This window comes from Manis javanica, chromosome 8 (assembly GCF_040802235.1).
Source record: "Manis javanica isolate MJ-LG chromosome 8, MJ_LKY, whole genome shotgun sequence".
Lineage (NCBI taxonomy): Eukaryota > Metazoa > Chordata > Mammalia > Pholidota > Manidae > Manis > Manis javanica.
This window is the reverse complement of record NC_133163.1, coordinates 63592643-63611745: the sequence shown is the minus strand read 5'-3', so window position 1 is coordinate 63611745 and position 19103 is coordinate 63592643. Positions and strand designations below refer to the sequence as shown.

The 19103-nt window shown below is 33.6% G+C and overlaps 1 protein-coding gene across 3 annotated transcripts in view; it reads right to left on the bottom strand.

Annotated features, from left to right (window-relative positions):
- SNX6 (sorting nexin 6) overlaps positions 1-19103 on the bottom strand; it is a 52603-nt gene that overhangs the window by 7021 nt on the left and 26479 nt on the right. For 2 of the 3 annotated variants that reach the window (XM_073211364.1, XM_073211365.1), the window contains exons 9-13: positions 13200-13275; positions 11610-11649; positions 7872-7958; positions 2766-2925; positions 2594-2679 (exon numbers count right to left, since the gene is read on the bottom strand). In XM_073211364.1, coding sequence (XP_073067465.1) covers positions 2594-2679; positions 2766-2925; positions 7872-7958; positions 11610-11649; positions 13200-13275 — 449 coding nt within the window. The remainder of the gene's footprint in view (positions 1-2593; positions 2680-2765; positions 2926-7871; positions 7959-11609; positions 11650-13199; positions 13276-19103) is intronic. The other variant, XM_073211366.1, reaches the window with a different exon arrangement.

Here is a 19103-nt window from a genome sequence, read left to right as displayed (position 1 = left end):
ATCCCCATTATGTGTGCTAGTAGTAATACCCCTTTCCCCCACTTATTCCTCCCTTCCCCCCCTCCATCCTCCCCAGTCCCTTTCCCTTTGGTCCTGTTAGTCCATTCTTGGCTTCTGTGAGTCTGGTGCTGTTTTGTTCCTTCAGTTCATTCTCTGTTCTTATACTTCACAGATGAGTGAAATCATTTGGTACTTATCTTTCTGTGCCTGGCTTATTTCACTGAGCATAATACCCTCTAGCTCCATCCATGTTGTTGCAATTGATAAGATTTGTTTTCTTCTTACAGCTGAATAATATTCCATTGTGTACATGTACCACATCTTCTTTATCCATTCATCCACTGATGGAAACTCAGGTTGTTTCCATTTCTTGGCTATTGTAAATAGTGCTGTGATAAATATAGGGGTTCATATGTCTTTTTCAAAATGGGCTCCTGCATTCCCAATTACTCTTTTAAATAGAAAATTAGACAAAGATGTAAAAGGGCAGTTCATATAAATCACAAATATCCATCACTAGATAGGAATAACTAGTATGATAGTCAGATAGTATACGTTGAAATCCAAGTTTCCAAAATATATTGATGTGGTAGACTAAATGTAGCAAGCTAAATAAATGACATCAAAAACATAAATGTGGTGTGCAATTTTACTTTTTAAATTAATAATAAATGGAAAGGTTCTGGAAATCTGTTTGCACATGAATATACTTAACGCCACTGAACTTACACTTAAATATATTAGGATGATAAATTTTATGTTACGTATCTTTTACCAGAAAAAAAAAATATTAGTAAGAAGTTAAAAACACAACCACAGGATGGAAGTTCAAGAACTGAATTGTAAGGAGTGGCGGGGGAAAGGTGTGATTATTAGACAAATTGAGCTGGTACATGGCAGTTAAAAAATCCCTTATCTTCCAGAATGTAAATTAGTTCAACCATTGTGGAAAGCAATATGGAGGTTCCTCAGAAAACTAAAACAGAAATACCATTTGTCCCAGGAACTCCACTCTTAGGAATTCACCCGAAGAAAACAAGATTCCAGACTCAAAAAGACATATGCACCCCTATGTTTATGGCAGAACTATTTACAATAGCCAAGTTATGGAAGCAACCTAAGTGTCCATCAGTAGATGAATGGATAAAAAAGATGTGGTACATACACATAATGGAATATTATTCAGCCATAAGAAAAGCAAATCCTAACATTTGCAACAACATGGATGGAGCTAAGAGGGTATTATACTCAGTTAAATAAGCCCAGCAGAAAAAGACAAGTACTAAGTGATTTCATTCATTTGTGGAGTATAACAATAAAGCAAAAACTGAAGGAATAAAACATCAGCAGACTCACAGACTCCAAGAAGGGACTAGAGGTTACCAAAGGGAGAAAGAGGTGTGGAGGGAGGTAGAAGGGGATTAAGGGGCATTATGATTAGCACCCATAATGTAAGGGGGTCACAAGGAAGGCTGTATAGCATGGAGAAGACAAGTAGTGACTCTATAGCATCTTACTACACTGATGGACAGTGACTGCAATGTGGTGTGTGTGGGGGACTTGATAATATGGGTGAATGTTATAACCACAATGGGGCTCATGTGAAACCTTCATAAGACTGTAATTAATGATACCTTAGTAAAAAAAAACCAAAAAGTCATTCTGTAAGAAGAAATATGTAAAACAATCATTCTATGTACAGAAAAGTGTTTCCATTTCCAGATACAGTATTTAAAAAAAAGCAACAACAGGAAGGTAATAATAAAAAGCTTGTTGAGGTGTACAGGATGAAAACTACCTAGCCCACGGATGTCTAATCTGAAAGAAAGAAGATATACAGAGAATATATTCAAGTATCTGAAAGGTGAACTCTAAAAGAGGAATTAAACTTTTTTTATTTTAGGTGAAAAAAGTTTGACCAATATATCAATGTTACACAGAATGAGATCTGTGTTCATTACAGGGTGTCCCAAAACTTACTGCAATGTTAAATTAAGCTTTAATAACCTTAGAAGTATAAATGCTATAAATGTATCAAAAAAACTGTTTATTTAAATTTAATACTTATTTATAGTTTGGGGAATTTTTATTTTTAATTATAATTTTCAACCCTCTAAATAAAAATAGCAAATGTTGTATCTTATATTAAGGAAGGTTTTAGTAACTACTCAAAAAATGGTACTGGTCTCCATCTATTAGATACTAGAGTCTTACAGAGCTGACCATTAAAGACATTACAGATACCATTCTTGTCTGAATTAGATAAGCTTTAAAATCTATCAATTGCAAGATTCTCCATTTTTAAAATTACTGTAAGGTTAGGGCTAAGCTTTCTATTAACTATAAGGGCTTATCTCCAAGTAAACAAATACTTTAAAAAAAACTTTGGTAAGAAGTCTATGATTTTGCTAAAAACAAGTACTTTGAAGCAGTGAAACAATCTTGGAAAACATAATTCCAATTTTGGAGTAGTTCTTATAATATCCCTGTGGAAGGAAACTGCCATTAAAGAATTGTTACCAATTTTATAACTGACTCACTCACTCCTAAATTACAAATCACTGAAATGATTAAATCTTTAATGTACTACTACCTTTGCATGCTTCAGTTCTAACTCTGCCAGTTCCACTAAATTTTTTCTGAATGCAGCAACTCTTCTTGTCTTAAAATCTATAAGTTCTGTGAATGAAAGAAATTAGGATTAAATATTCATTTACATAATAGTCTAAAGCATACCTTATGATTATAGGTTAATATAACAGTACCTTGTTTTGCAGATTCAGATATTTTTTCAAATTTCTGACAACATAATTGTTGGGATGTTTCAGCCTGCAGAACATCTTTATTTTTTGCCCTTGCTTTATCCAGTGCTTTATTAGCATTTTCATAATCCACTAGTGACCTAGATCTTCGATAGAGGAGATCCTATAAAACAGAATATATGCTGCATATTTCTAGTAATAATGCTCAATCACTACCAGTATGACCATCATCTCAATCATCACAGCTAACATCTAGTGAATACCACATGCCAATGACTGTTTATAACAGCTTTATTGAGATATAATTCATGTATCACATGACCCACTCATTCAAAATATACTATTCAATGGTTTTTAGTATGCTCGTAGTTGTGTAACCAAAAGTACAATCAATATTAGAACACTTTCATCATCCAAAAAGAAACCCCATATCCATCAGCAGATCCTCCCTTGCCCCTACCCCTAGAAAAGCATTAATTTGTCTCTAGATTTGACTATTCTGGACATTTCATTAAAAAAATGGAATCATATGCTATGTGGCGTTTTTCACTTAGCATAAAGTTTTAAGTTCATCAATGCTATATAGCATTAATCAGTACTTCACTCCTTTTTATTGCTATTTCATAGTATGATATACCACACTGATTTATCCACTCATCAGATGGTTAACATTTGGTTTGTTTTCACTTTTTGCTATTATGAACATTTGTGTACTAGTTTTTATGTGGACACGTTTTCATTTCTCTTTCATGTCTCATTACTTAAGAGTAGAATTGGTCACCTGGTAACTCTACATCAAACCTTCTGAGAAACTGTCAGACTGCTCTCCAAAGTAGCTGTACCATTTTACATTCCAACCAACACTGTACAAAGATTCCAATTTCTCCACATCCTTGCCAAAAGACTTATCTGTCTTTTTTATTAAAGCCACTAGTGGGTGTAGTGGTATCTTGCTGTAGGTTTTGATTTCGATTTCCTTGATGGCTAATGATGTTGAACATCTTTTTATGCATTCATTAGTCATTTGTGTATCTTCTTTGGAGAAATGTTTATTCAAGTTCTTTGCCCATTTGTAAATTGGTCTACTTGTCTTTTTATTGCATAGTAAGAGGTTCTTTTAAAATTTTGGATACAGTCACTTACTAGGAACTTAAATAATTACAAATATTTTCTTTCAGTTTGTGGGTTGTCTTTTCACTTTTTTTGATAGTGTCCTTTGACACACAAAAGTTCTTAATTTTAATAAAGTCCAATTTATAATTTTTCTTTGGTTGCTGTCTTTTGGTGACATATCTAAGAAACTAATACTAAGAGAAGGTCAAAAAAATCTGTGTTTGTTTTCTTCTAATATTACAGTTTTAGCTCTTAAATATTTAGGTTTTTGATTTTGTTACATGGCATGAGAAAGCAGTCTAACTATATCCTTTTTCATTACACTATTTGGCTGTCCCAGTACTATCTGTTGAAACCCCACTAAATTGTCTTAGCATCCTTGTCAACAATTGACTGTTTCAGCAAACTAGGAAAAACAGGAACTTCCGCAACTTAATAAAGAACATCTACAAAAAACCTACAGCTCATCATACTTAATGGTGAGAAACTAAGGTCAAGAACAAGGGTAAGGAAGTCCCATCTCACCACTCCTTGTCAACACTGTACAGGAAGTTCTACCTAATGTAATAAGACAAGGAAATAAGAAGCATACAGATTGGGAAGAAAAAAATAAAACTCTTTGTTCATAGATGATACTGTTTATGTAGAAATTTGAAAGAATCAACAAAAAATTGCTTTCTTATATACCAACAGTGAACAAGTGGAATTTGAAATTAAGAACACAATACCATTTACATTTAGCACACCAGAAAATGAAATAATTATGTATTAATTTAACAAAAAATATATAAACTCTATATGAGGACTACTACACTCTGAAAAATGAAAATGAAGAACTAAATAAATGGAGAGATATTCCATGTTCATGATAGAGACTCTATATTGTCAAAATCATTTCTTTGCAAACTTCATCCTACATTCAACATAATCCCAATAAAAATCCCAGCATGTTATTTTGTAGATATCAACAAACTGATTCTGAAGTTTATGTGGAGAAGCAAGACACAGAATGACCAACACAATTATTGAAGAATAAAGTCAGAGGGGTGACACTGCCTACTTTAAGCCTTATTATATAAGGCTATCGTAATCTACTAGACAGTGTGATATTGGTGAAAGAACAGACAAATGGATCAAGAATAGAGCCAGAACTAGATCCACACAAGTATAGTCAGCTTATCTGTGACAAAGATGCAAAGGCAAATATAATGGAGAAAAAATAGTAGTTTCAACAAGGAGTGCTGGAAAATGGGACATCCACATGCAAAGAAATGAATTTACACAGTCCTACACCCTTCATAAAAATTAACTCAAACTGGATCATAGATCTAAACATAAAATGCAAAACTATGTAACTCCTAGAAGATAACATAGGACAAAATCCAGATGACCTTGGTATGACTTCTTAGGTACAACAACAAAGACATTATCTGTAAAAGAAATAGTTGACAAACTGCATCTCATTAGAATAAAAAATGTCTGCTCTGTAAAAGACAGCATCAAGAGGATGAGAAGAAAAGCCACAGACTAGGAAAAAATATTTACAAAAGATATCTGATAAAGGACTGCTATACAAAATATACAAAGAACTCTAAAACTCAAACTCTTAAAACTCAAAGACCCATTTTTAAAAATTTTATTTATTAAGGTAACATTGATACAAAATCCTATGCTCAGATTTCACATGAGCAACATTGCGGTTACTACATTCCCCCTATTATCGAGTCCCCACCACATACCCCATTGCAGTCACTGTCCACCAGCATAGTAAGATGCTAGTCACTACTTTTCTTCTCTGTGCTATACTTCCTTCCCCGTGTCCCCCCTATATTATGTGCGCTAGTCATAATGCCCTTTAATCCTCTTATTCCTCTCTTCCCACCCACCCTACCTAGTCCCTTTCCCTTTGGTAACTTAGTTAATTTTTGGGTTCTGTGAGTTTGCTGCTGTTTTGTTCCTTCAGTTTTTGCTTTGTTGTTATACTCCACAGATGAGTGAAACCATTTGGTATTTGCAAAGACCCATTTTTTAACAGACACCTCACCAAGTGAAAATATGCTCCATGTATGACATCAGGGAAATGCCAATTAAAACAACAATGAAATATCACTACACACCAGTTATAATAGCCAAAATCCATAATACGAACAATACCAAATGCTGATGAGGATGTAAAGCAACAGATCTGATTCATTGTTGATGGTATGCAAAATGATACAGCCAATTTGGAAGACAGTTTGGTAGAACTAAATAAACATCCTCTTACCATAGATCCAGCAATTGTGCTCCTTGGTATTTACTTAAAGGAGTTGAAAACATATGCCCATGTAAAAACTTATACAATACATGTAAGTTTATAGCAGATTTATTCATAACTGCCAAAACCTGGAAGCAACTGAGATGTTCTTCAGTAGCTCAATGAAAAATAAACTTTGTACATCAACACAATGCAATGTTATTCAGTGCTAAAAATAAATGAGCTAGCCATGAAGACACAGAGAAGGCTTAAATGCATATTACTAGTGAAAGAATTCAATCTGAAAAGACCCAATGATATGACAATTCTGGAAAAGGCAAAACTATGGAGACAAGAAAATTATCAGGGGTTAGGGGGAAGGAGGATGAATAGAGCACAGAGGATGCTTAGGGCAGTGAAACTATTCTGTATGACACTTACAATGGTGGATACATGTCATTACACATTTGTCCAAACCCACAAAATGTACAAACCAACGATAAGCTCTAGGATAAACTATGGTCTTTACTGTTTGGCTTCTTTCACTCAGCAAAATTATTTTCAGATTCATCCACGTTGCTGCATGTAGCAGGGTTCATTACTTTTTATTGCTGAGTAGCATTCCACTGTATGGATATACCATCCTTTCTTTCTCTATTCACTTTTGGGTTGTTTCCACTTATCAGTTATTACAACTAAAGCTGCTGTGACCATATATGGGGACATACGCTTTCAAATGCTTAAGTCTGGAACAATTGGATCAGGGGTAGATGTATGTTTAATATATATTTTTTTAATGCAAGACTTTATTCCAAAGTTCATATTCCCACTAACTGTGTACAAGTTCCAGTTGCTATAATTTTTTGTCAAAGTTTTTTCATTTTAGTCATTCCAATTAAGGTGTATAGTGATACTTCACTGCAGTTTTAATTCTTGCTATTAAATTTCAATTCTTTCTCATGGTTGCCATAAATTTGGATTGGATTACATTTAAAGCCATATTCTAAGAAGTTATCTACTAATTGTATACTATGTATTATAATAAAATAATAAATTTAAAGTCTTCAAAAGAATATCATTTTATCCCTGACCATCCAATGTAAACAGCTTGTAAGACATAGTCTGATTTAAAATAATTTGATAGGGACAGTATGTTTTTTAAGTCCTCAAAGTGAAAAGGGTTATTTATAATTTGACAAAGAATGAAAGAATGATGTTCAAAGCACCAATGACCAGATGAGAATTTTCTGCACATATCAATTCATAAATTAAAGCTGAATTTGGAGTACCTCAGCTGCTAGGTTTTCTGTGATTTTTAGATGTTTTTGTTAAACATTTTTGTGATTAGTAAAAGTTTTAGTCTTGCACATACATAAACTACCAAAAGGAAATTTGAGTTGCCTTAAAACATATCCTTGCTTTATGGCTCTCTTGCCCTCAGTAAAGAACTTACGTAGACCAAATTGGGAATCCTTTAGCTATGTAACTATTATTTGTGGGTTTTACTTTTGTTTTTGCAGGCTTTTTATCTGAATAGATGTAACAAATTCATTAGTGAAAAAAAAAGCTCCAGACTATATTTTATCAGATTTTATAGAAGCATCTTTTACGTGGAGTTGCCTGAGGAGGGAAAAAAAAAAATTCACACTTGAATATTTGAAGTCAAGAGATAAATCATCTTTAACAAGCTTAAGTCTAACAACCTCTGAAGAGATGGCTTTCTGTAAAATTAAAAAAAAAGCAATAAACAATAAAGTTACCTTAGCAGCTTGAGATTCTCTTAAGTAATATTTTAAAAGGTCAGAAAGTTTGAGGTCCTCATCAGCAGACACTCGTGCTTCTATTTTCTGGAAAAGGAGAAAATACTGGGTATTTAATAAGCACTTATATCCTATACTCAGTGTTTTCTTCTTTAATAGTTATAAAAAAAATTAGTTATAAATAACTATAGTATCCCTTCCTATTCAATCTAGATTTCTTTCCCTCCTCCTTTCTATTATTAACCTGTCACTACTTTTCTCTGTAACTGACAAAAAAACAAAAAAAAAGGTGAGATCAAGTGAGATCAGTGAATTTATAAGGACTCTATATTTGACTCAAGTTCTTGGCTCTAACAAGTTTCAGTATCATTTTTCAGCTTCACTCATATTTACTCTCTATTCAGTAGCAATTGATATGTACACATATTTTAAAGCACTGGTAGACTATGTAACTCAAACCAATCCTCCTGCTGAGAACAACCAGAAAACAGTCAAAACATTAACAGTATGTGCTTGAGAGATATTACCAAAGAATAATAAACAGATGTGGTTAGTTTGAGTTGGGATGAAATGGGAAACAGCCATGTCAGACTACAAAGATGAGAACTCTTTATTCACTCTGGAGAGACTAGATAAACAAAGACGTATTACAAATAAAATATGGGAACCTTGTCTGGATCCTGACTCAAAACAAATGCCACTGCAAAAAGCCTTTTATGAGACAGCTGGGAATACCTGTATACTGGATTTTTGATGATATTAAGGGAAAGCATTGATCTTCATATTTGCTATATTAAATTCGATTTTTTTTTTACAAGAAACATACACACAAAAGGTAAAAAAAGAGAATGAATATGGACTTTTTGGAACAAAACCTTTAAGCAATACAGAAAATGCTAACAGTCAGGAAATTTGGGTGAGACATATACAGGAATTCTTTGTATTATTCTTGCAATTTTCTGTAAGTCTGAAATTATTGTTAAAATAAAAAAATATAATAATAAAATCCTACATATCCACCAGAATGGCTAAAATACAAAAGATACCAAGTATTACAAGCTTGTACAACAACCCAAAGCTCAATTTCATTCTGGTGAGAATGTAAACTGGTACACAAGCTTTGGGAACAGTTTGGCAGTATCTACACAAAAGTTTTTCAAGTGAATACCCTATGATCCATCAATTCTTCTTCTAGTTATATACACCCAGTAGAAATGCATAGTTATGTTCAGCAGCTGAAGATATACAAGAATGGTCTCAACAGTACTATTTGTAAAGAACCTCAAACTAGAAACTATCCAAATGCCTATCAAAATAGTAGACCAGATAAATATAGGTATATTCTTGCAATATATACAAATTGCAAAATATATATATATATATGAAAAATAATTTAATAAATAAAAATATACAAAAAATGCAAAAAACATACATTGGAATACTACACAGTAACAGGAATGAAGTATACATGCAATGACATGACTGAACCTTACATACTTACTGAGTAAATTAAATCAGGTATTAAAAAATATATAGCACATAATACATTTACATATAATATGAAAATTAAAACCAATTCTTTGCTGTTAGAAGCTAGGATACTGGCTAACCCTGCAGGAAGTAGTAACTCAGAAAGCAGTAAAGTGGTCAGGGCATCGAGGTTGCTGGTAACTTTCTTGATCTGGGTGTTCATTACATGGGTATATTAAATTTGTTCACTGAGCTATATACTTCTAGTATGTGCTCCTTCCTACATGTGTAATATACTTCAAAAGAAGTTTAAAAAACCTTGAAGCTTCTTAAAAAATATTTATGGTGAAATAAACCCATGGAACTTCTTAACCTTACAGGTAAAAGCACACACAAAGTATATTCAAAATTGATTTAGATAAATTGCCTTAGATAAATCTGGGTAATTATGCTAGGTAGATGTTGGTTGCTTTTTATATTGAGCCTCTCCTTCCATTAAGAAGTAGGGTATGTGTCCCATCCCCTTGAATATGGGATCTAAGACTGCTTGACCAATACAGAAGTTACATGGTGCCAGTTTCCAGGCCCAGGCCTTATGAAACTGACAGCTTCTACTTCCCATCTTTTGGGATGCTCGCTTACAGAATATAGCTACCACATTTTGAGGAAGCCTAAGTAGCTCCATGGAAAAGCCACATGTAAGTGTTACAGCCTACGGCCCTAGCAGAATTCCCAGCTAGCTGACAGCCAATATCAACCCCCCAGACACTGAGTGAAGGCAGCTTCAGAAGATTCCAGTTCCCAACCTTTTTATCTTCCCTGTTGTCCCTGTTGACATCATGAAGCAGAGGCAAGCCAAGCCATCTGTCGTGAGCTTTCTGCTTTCTGACCCAAATAATTCATTAGCATATATGCTATCTTAGGATGGTTTGTTACACAGCAATAATAACCAGAACAACATGAAAACACTGAGGGAAATAAGAATTGTGGTGGCTATGGAAATGTGCCACTCAGATCTCCTTCAAACGACTGTTTGCTGCAAGGAACATAGATGATTGATAGCCCCAACTGCAATCTCTCTGGATCCAGAACCATTTCAAACCAAGGTTATGTTCCATCCTCCCCTCCTTTCCTTGGCTGCACCCAGCCAATGACAGAGCATGGGGTAGCCCATTTTTGCTTGATGCAGAACTCCTCTAATGCGTAACTCTGGCTCAGGGATTCCCCCTTTGACTTGGATAAAACTTTCTCAGAACTGCACTACATTCTGAAACTATTCCTACCCAGACCTCCCTCCCTCTTCGCTGTCCTTTCACAGGTGTAGACCTGCATTATCGTCTCAAGGCTCTTCCTGTCTACTCCTGCTTCTTCTACTTTGTTATTCACAGTAAATCTCTTGCACATTTAATCCCATCTTGACATCCACTTCTGAAAGAATTGACACAGATAGCTATTTTGTGATAGATGCTGATTCTTTTCATGTAAATGCACAGAGAATCAACTGTATCTTCCCAGAAAATGCTCATTGATACAAACATGAATGGCAAAATAACAGGCTATATACATTCCGGTATAATAACATTTATGTATATTTAAGTACTCTTTCCTTTGTGAGAGAATATCTTTTTCTTTCACCTGTCTCCACTACACAGCACTCATTCGATAAGGTCATGCTGAAATCAGATTTTTACAAAGAACTAACCACCACCTCTCTGTTAGGTACCACTGAACATCTAATAAACATTTTCACTATTCTATAACTGATAAAAATGTTAAATATTGTACTTAGAATGTATCCCTGAAAACTAAGACTATGTCAATATTAAATTGTTATGAATAAATTCATTACTATGAATGAAACCTTTCTGCATTTGTTTTATTTGCCCCATATTGCTACAACTCACTGTTAAACCAGTGTATCGTGGGGGATCAAAAGCAATACAGTCTTAGTAAAGTTATAATGAATCTAAGACTTTCTTCTAGCTTACAAAATCTCAAGAAAGAGTCATTTTTCATAAAAATAAACCCAGTCTCCATAATGAACATGTCTTCTGGATTAAGAATATGAATTTTAACACAAATACCAAAAAGCCACAAGAAAACTGAATTCCCCTGAGAAATTCTCCAGTTTTCACATCTAAACCTGTCTCTTCATCCTTTTGAATTATTAACTCATTTCCCTAAGTAAGGTTAAAAACACAGCCACAATAAGTTAAACACTACTGTATGTAGAGATTTAGAATCTCAAAGGTTATTAATAGTACTTACTCTTGTTTTATCAAACAGTTCTGAAACTTTGAGAAAAAACCTGGAAGGGAAAAATATTTCAGTTTTTCTGAAGCAATTTTTGAAATAATGTTCCATTTCAAATGTTCAGAGAATATGCCTCCAAATTGTATTAATATTGAATCTTGTTATCTCATTACAATGATATTTGGTCTTCTTCACTGCAGATTCATTTATTTCAACAAAAATCTCTACTTCCACCCATACATCAGATTACTTAAAATCTGTTGTTATAGAAAATCTTTCCACGTCAAGGTAACAGTTCAAGCCATTCATTAAAACTCAAAATATTTGTCTTGGTATTCTTTAGTAGTATGTCACAGAGTACTAAATAAAGACTATACTTTCAAAATCATCACCTAAGCACAAAACAATCACATCTAAAGAGACAAAAGGCTGATTTAAAAGGAACAGAAGCAGTTCTTGAAGTTATCTGATAATTATATTTTAAATATTTTCAGATAGACCTGCTTTGTTTTGGAGAACAACAAAAATGAATAACCAATTTCTATCTCAGAATTCACTTTTACTTTTAACTAAATAGCCTTAGTCTCAAATGCCAACACCAACTAAAAAATATACCAATTTCAAACTATTAACGGGTGTTCTGTAAAATATGTAATTATAGATGACACTGTAATTGAGCAAATATTACTGAAAGCTAAAACAATTTTATGAACTTTGCTTTACTAAAAAGCAAAAAGACCTTGCTTTGACAGGTTTATGTTAGATAAAGCAAGGTTGATTTTTTTCTGTTTACCAAAGACTTAAGAACTAACTCTTTGGGAAGGCAGTATGTTAATTAGTGTAAGCTATGGTACACTGCTTTGCTAAAAAACTTGGACCTTACACATCTACTGAGACAGGATATAGTAGAGAAAAGTTCAAGGATGTGGTTTAGAGAAAGGCTATGAAATACGCTTTTCCACTTCAAACTAAAGATACATTTGAATTATTTTTCAATGAAGAGTTGGCTTAAACACTATTACAAGAGCAACTAATATTAACTACAGTTAGGTTAAAATCTAAAAACTAGCATAAAGTAAATAAAGGACAGCTGTGCAAGTAAACTTTCAGAGAGTTTATTTCTACATTAACATGTACAACACTTTCCTCATCCAGTGGCCCTAGTATTGTTGCCCTAAGATTCACTAAACTATAAAAATTAGAATGGCCAGCCTCTTCAAAATTTGGCTCCAATGAATATATATACAGCTATATACACAAATTCCAAAACAGCATTTCTTAGAATTATAATTAACTCTATCAAAACCTAGGAACATTTTACTGAGTTCTGTCTCTACATCTCTTACAAATAGCCCATTTTTCAAATAAAACACCGTAAATGTTAAAATTATATATTAAGGTCTATTTTTATTTATCATATTTAAAAAATGAGAGGAAAGAGAAAAAAATGATACCAACTTAGGTTTATAAGGAAGTTCCTTATTGTCAATGTATTTTGACAGAAATAGTCCAAAAATGCCCGCTGCGTTAGAAGTATTCTGTGCCCAGGCTGTCAATAAAATTTTTGTTTTATTTATATTTAATGTTTTAAATCAGAATCCTTACTTGCATATATCTGTAGAATCTTGAGTTCCTAAAGCATATAATGAAGAACCAATTCTATTGTAATCATCCGCAGCACCTATGGAAAAAGTTTTAAGAATTTAATATATTGATTGATTGATTTAAAAATATTGAGCACCCACCTGCCAAACAATGTGAATGTAATATGATACACCCAAAGTCTAGTGAAGGAAATGACAAAACTATAATACAATATGAATATGGTATTAGAAGTAGGTACAAACTACTTTGAAGCAGGGGAAACATGATTCCACCCGAGTAAGTAGGGAAGGTTTCAGACACTACAGAATGAGTTGGAGCTTACAGGATGGGCAAATCTCTACCAGCTAGGTAGAGGGGAAAGCATTTTGATTTGTTTTTGGTTTTTAAGTGTACTTTTAACAACTGAAGTATAGTTGATACACGTTATTATATTGGTTTCAAGTATACAACACAGTGCTTCACTAGTTACCCACATCATTAAATAAATCCTCACCCCAACTCATGCAGCTACTACCTGTCAACACAGATGTCACAGAACCACTGACTATTTTTTCATGCTGCACTTGAGGGAAGAGCATGCATAAAGACCAGGGAAGACATAAAAAAGCACAGCATATTCAGAGAGCCCTCTGGGACTATGGCACTACCGGGTAGAGAAGGGAGTGGATGGAGCTGAAGTTGGAAAAATAAATTGGAAGCATCTTCGAGAAAAAAGGGGTCTTGTAAGCCATGATAAAGTTTGGATTTCATCTTGTGGGAATGGTGTTATTAAACATTTTAGAATCACAACAGTAGTAAAATCAAACTGATATGGATTTTAGATTTAAAAATGCTGCTGCCTGGAGTGAAGACCAGAGGTGGAGAGACAAAAGGCCTAATGACTACCAACTAGGAAACTGTTGTGTCCGATACTGAGGGTCTGGATCAAGACTACGGAGACAATGGAGCAGAAAGGAACTAACAAGAAATATATTTAGGAAATGTAATTATGTAGGATTTACAAACAAGAGAATCTCAGGTAATAAGGGAAATTATGAATCTTGGAAAGCTAGATGAATGCTGGCACCATTTCTCTTGGGTGCTAGGAAGCAAAGTATTCTACTTCAGCCAAATATTCTTCCTAGGTCTTGCCCTACAAGACAATACACTTGTTGAGAAAACATAATAATGGATGCTTCTATTCATTTCAGAAAAAGGATAGCAGAGTGTAATAGTTAAGAGCATAGACTTGGAACCAAACTACCTGGGGTGCAACCCCAGCTTCCCAATTTACCAGCTTTATGACCCTGAGCTTATCACTTCACCTATCTGTGCTTTAGCATCCTCATCTGGATACTGGAATAATAATGGTACCCACTTCATATAATTATTTAGAGGATTAAATAAGCTAATAAATGTTACTATATACCCAGCACATAGTTGGTACAATACTATATGTTAGCTATTATCAATAAAATCCAAGTCATATCTACTTTGAATGAAAATTCCCACTTATACTGTACTATTTTTACAAGGCTTTAATGTGTTTATTCCCTAACAAAAACAGCAATCCTTATTCTTTATTTTGCACAAATTTTCACTCAACTGATTAATGCTGAAATGAGGTAACTCTATTTACTTGGTTACTTAAAACATCTGATATTTTTTTAAATAAGGAAACTGAGTACAAATTCAGACTCTGAATAGTAACTTCAATATGTGAGACTCTTCTATTATCTTAACCTAAAAGATAAAGTTAAAAAAACCTCAAAAATCACTTAAAGGTTCATTTATTGAGAGGTAGGAATAAAAAATGATTCTGGTGTTTAACATTGAATACACTAATATTTTATGCTTAAATGATCCTGAAATTATTTTCTGGAGCAAGAAATTCCCGCATTCTAATAATATCTGGCTCTGAGAATACTACCCTCTTTAGCTATTATGCCATTATTGGATCATGGAAGTGATATTGAAAAGCTTAGTTTTTCACAGTCCAGGGTTAAGTTCATTATGAAAAAATAGTTTTTACTTTATAACTTTGTAAAACTATGTAATATAATTAATTATATGTAATAATAATTTGGTAAAATAGGTTCACTTTAATCTCTTAGAGCACTATTCCATTTGGCTAAAATAAGAGAACAAGAATCATTAATACTGCCTTCCCTTTTCTCACAGATGATTCTCTACCTCAGTAGATACATTTCCAGAACACTAACACAAACCTCTGTGATAGGACTAATTATCTCACCTATATACTAATGCTTTAAGGGCAAAAACTGTATTTTCTTCATCTTGAAATCACCAATGTCAAATATGACAGCTGGAACATAAAGATATAACAATGTTTATGAACTAAACAATTTTTAAAGACATTTAGAAAGTACAGTAGCACTCCATTTTAAATCATCCAATCTAAATTAAAGGGTATTCCTAATTATTACAATCAACATTAGTATGTACTATTTCATATTTACAATGTTCTATTTTTGGAGGGGAGGAGGATATGGCTGTGGCCTGAGCCAGGGGCCTGGACCTGGTCTGGGTGGGCAGGTGGAGTGTGGGGTTTCCCAGGAAGGCAAAAGGGCATAGTTGGAGCCCACATGGTGCACTATGTGACTTTGGGTGTGTTGGGGAAGTAAGTGAGGATCTTAATGGAGGGGAAGGGATAGAATGAGCTGGGACAAAGTTTTTCGTAACAGTACAGAGGAGTAAAGGTAGGAGATACTTATCCTTAACACCATTTTATAAGGAAACCAACACAATACCAATTACTAACTTGTTCACAGCTCTAAAGCAAATGTCATGAATCTAGGAAGCAATTAAAGTTTCCCGCACTTTTACTTTACAGTTGTTACTTACTAAACAGGCAAGTATAAACTACTACTTCATTAAAACAAATCTACAAGTCACATAGATATAAGAAAATAAAATAAAAAAATAACTCAACCCTTTTTAAGAGTGACACAAGAATGTAAGCTTACTAAGCTAAAGGCTTCTTTATTTCCTCCTTTCTGTTATGGCATCTAACAGTACGACTCCCAAATGGAGGTTCATTCGTCTAGGTACCTACTGACTTGTCTCCATGTCAGAGGTTCTCAAACTTTTTGGTCGAAGGAACTCCTTTCCACTTTTGGAAATTACGGAGGACATGAACGAGCTTTTGTTTATGTGGGTTGTATCTATCCATACATGCTATATATTTTTTTTGATTTGCAGTTAATTTTATCTTATCAGGGAGTAATTCCCGCCCCCCCTTTTTTTGGTTATCATTAATCTACAATTACATGAAGAACATTATGTTTACTAGGCTCTCCCCCACACCAAGTCCCCCCCCAACAAACCCCACCCACAGTCACTGTCCATCAGCACGACGCTGTATTTTTTTCAAGTAAAACAAAATTTAAATATTTGCCAATTCATTTAAAAATAACCATTGTTAACATAAATAATATTTCAAGTGAAAAATAGTGCGCTCTCTCTCTCTCTCTCTCTATATATATATATATATATATATATACATATATATTTTAGTGAGCTAAGTAACACTGTTACACTTTTGTGAATTTCTTTTTCTCTGGCTTAATAGTAGATAGCTGGATTCTCTTTTCTGCTTCTGCATTCAATCTACTGCAATATACCATTTTTGTTCAAGTATGTGAAGAAAATCCAGCCTTAAACAGATATGTAGCTGGAAAAGAAAGAAGTATTTTACTAATTTTTCAGATAATTGTGGATATCCTTCTATGACACCATACCAAAATTCAATAAGTAGTAGTTTCTTAAAGGATTAGTTGCAATAGGAAATCCAAAATTTTAGCAATGAACTTTTGTACTCTGTTGCATCCAACTCACTGGTATAAGTGATATTTATCCCAAGATATAAGTTTGGTTTAACATATGAAAACCCATTAATACAATTAACCATAGTAAGAGCCTAAAAAACCTCCATATGATTATTTTAATAGTTGCATAAACAGCACCTGACAAAATCCAACATTCATTCCTGAGTTAAAATAAAAAAACTCTGAGAAAATTAGGAATTTAAGAAACCTTTCTTAATCTGAGAAAAGGCATCTAGGAAAAATCTATACCTAACATCACAATTAATGGTTTAGGACTGAATACCTTCCCCATAAGAAAAGGGACAAGGCAAAGATGCCTACCCTCACCATTTCCATTTGCATTGTAGTGGAGGGTATAGCTATAGTACAATAGGGCAAGAAAAATAAATAGCTTCCAATCAGAAAGGAAGTTAAACTGTTTCTATTAGCAAATGAACATCTATGCTGGAAATCCTACAAAACTGTTACTAGAATGCCCTGAGTTTATTTAGTAAGGTTGCTAGATATAAGATTAATACTGAAAAAACACTGTATTATTTTATATTAGCTAAAAACAACGAGAAATTGAAATGTAAAAAACATCATTTAAATGTTTACATTTAAAACAATAGCATCAAAAATAATTAGGGATCAATCTAACTAAAGATGTGTAAGATCTGTACTTAGGAAACTTTAAATTGCTGAGAGAATTTAAAGAAGTTCTAACTATGGAGAAATATACCATATTCATGTAACAGAAGAATACTGTTAAGATGTCAATCCTACCCAAACTGACTTACAGATTCTACGTAAACTCAATCAAAATCCCAGCTGGCATTTTTGTAAGCTAATTCTAAAATCCTTACAAAAATGTAAAGAACCTATAGGGGCCAAAATAACTGATCAAGGAGAATAAAACTGAATGACTCACACAAGAAAAGATGTTCAACACCATTAATTGTTAGGGAATTGCAAATTAAAATCACAGAGAGACCACTAGGAGCTCTCATGCACAGCTGGTAGAAGTATAGACTGGTACAACTGTTTTGGAGAAAGTTTGGTAGTTTTTAAAAAAGTTAATCATACACTTAACACATGACCTAGCCATTCTACTTCTAGGTATTACCCAAGAGAAAAGAAAGCATTATATCCATACAAAGATTTACATATAGATGGTTCATATCACCTTTATTTGTAATAGCCAGAAACTAGGAACAACCCAAATATGTACCAACAGCTGAGTAGATAAACGATTGTGGTATATTCACACAATTAAATACCACTCAGCTATAGAAAGGAATGAACTAGCAACACATATAACATGGATGAATCACAATTGTTTACTCTCAAAGCCAGACAATAAAGAGTACCTACTGCATGATTCCATTTACATAAAATTCTAGAAAATACAATAAATTCATCTGTAGAGACAGAAAGCAGATCAGTGAGTGGTTGCCCAGGTACAGGGATTGGATGGAGGGATTTCAAAGGGTCATAGGGAAACTTTTGGTGGTGATGGATATATGTTCATTATCTTGACTGTGATGATGATGTCACACATGTCAAACTTATCAAATTGTGTACTTTGAACACTACAGCTTATTGATAACAATTACAGTTCAATAAAGCTGTTAAAAAAAATCCATTAGTTAATCTTGCACTTCGAATAGATCATTTATACGTTTGTAGCATCATGCACTTGATCATTCAGAAAATATCAGTTCAATGAATTAGGCAGATCTTCAAATGGTGGCACACTTCAGTATACAAAAATGTCAGAATCACTAATATCATCAATCTCCTCAGACAAGTCTTTAATTATTGGGAAACAAGCTCATGGTGATGGATACAAGTCTTCCAAAATTCTAATCATTGTTGTAAAGCTTGATTTTTATCACGGCCAACAAATACTGCCAGTTTTTTTCCTTGAAATGACAGGCTCACCTTAGTTAATTTATAAGAAACTGTTTACCAGGTACTCAAGTCTGAATAACGTTTGTCAGTTGTTCTTCCCCATAAAAATGGTGTTCTATGAAAAAAGCAGCTAGTTCAGTTGCAACTCAATCACTAAAATGCTTTTCTGGAGAGAACCATCATA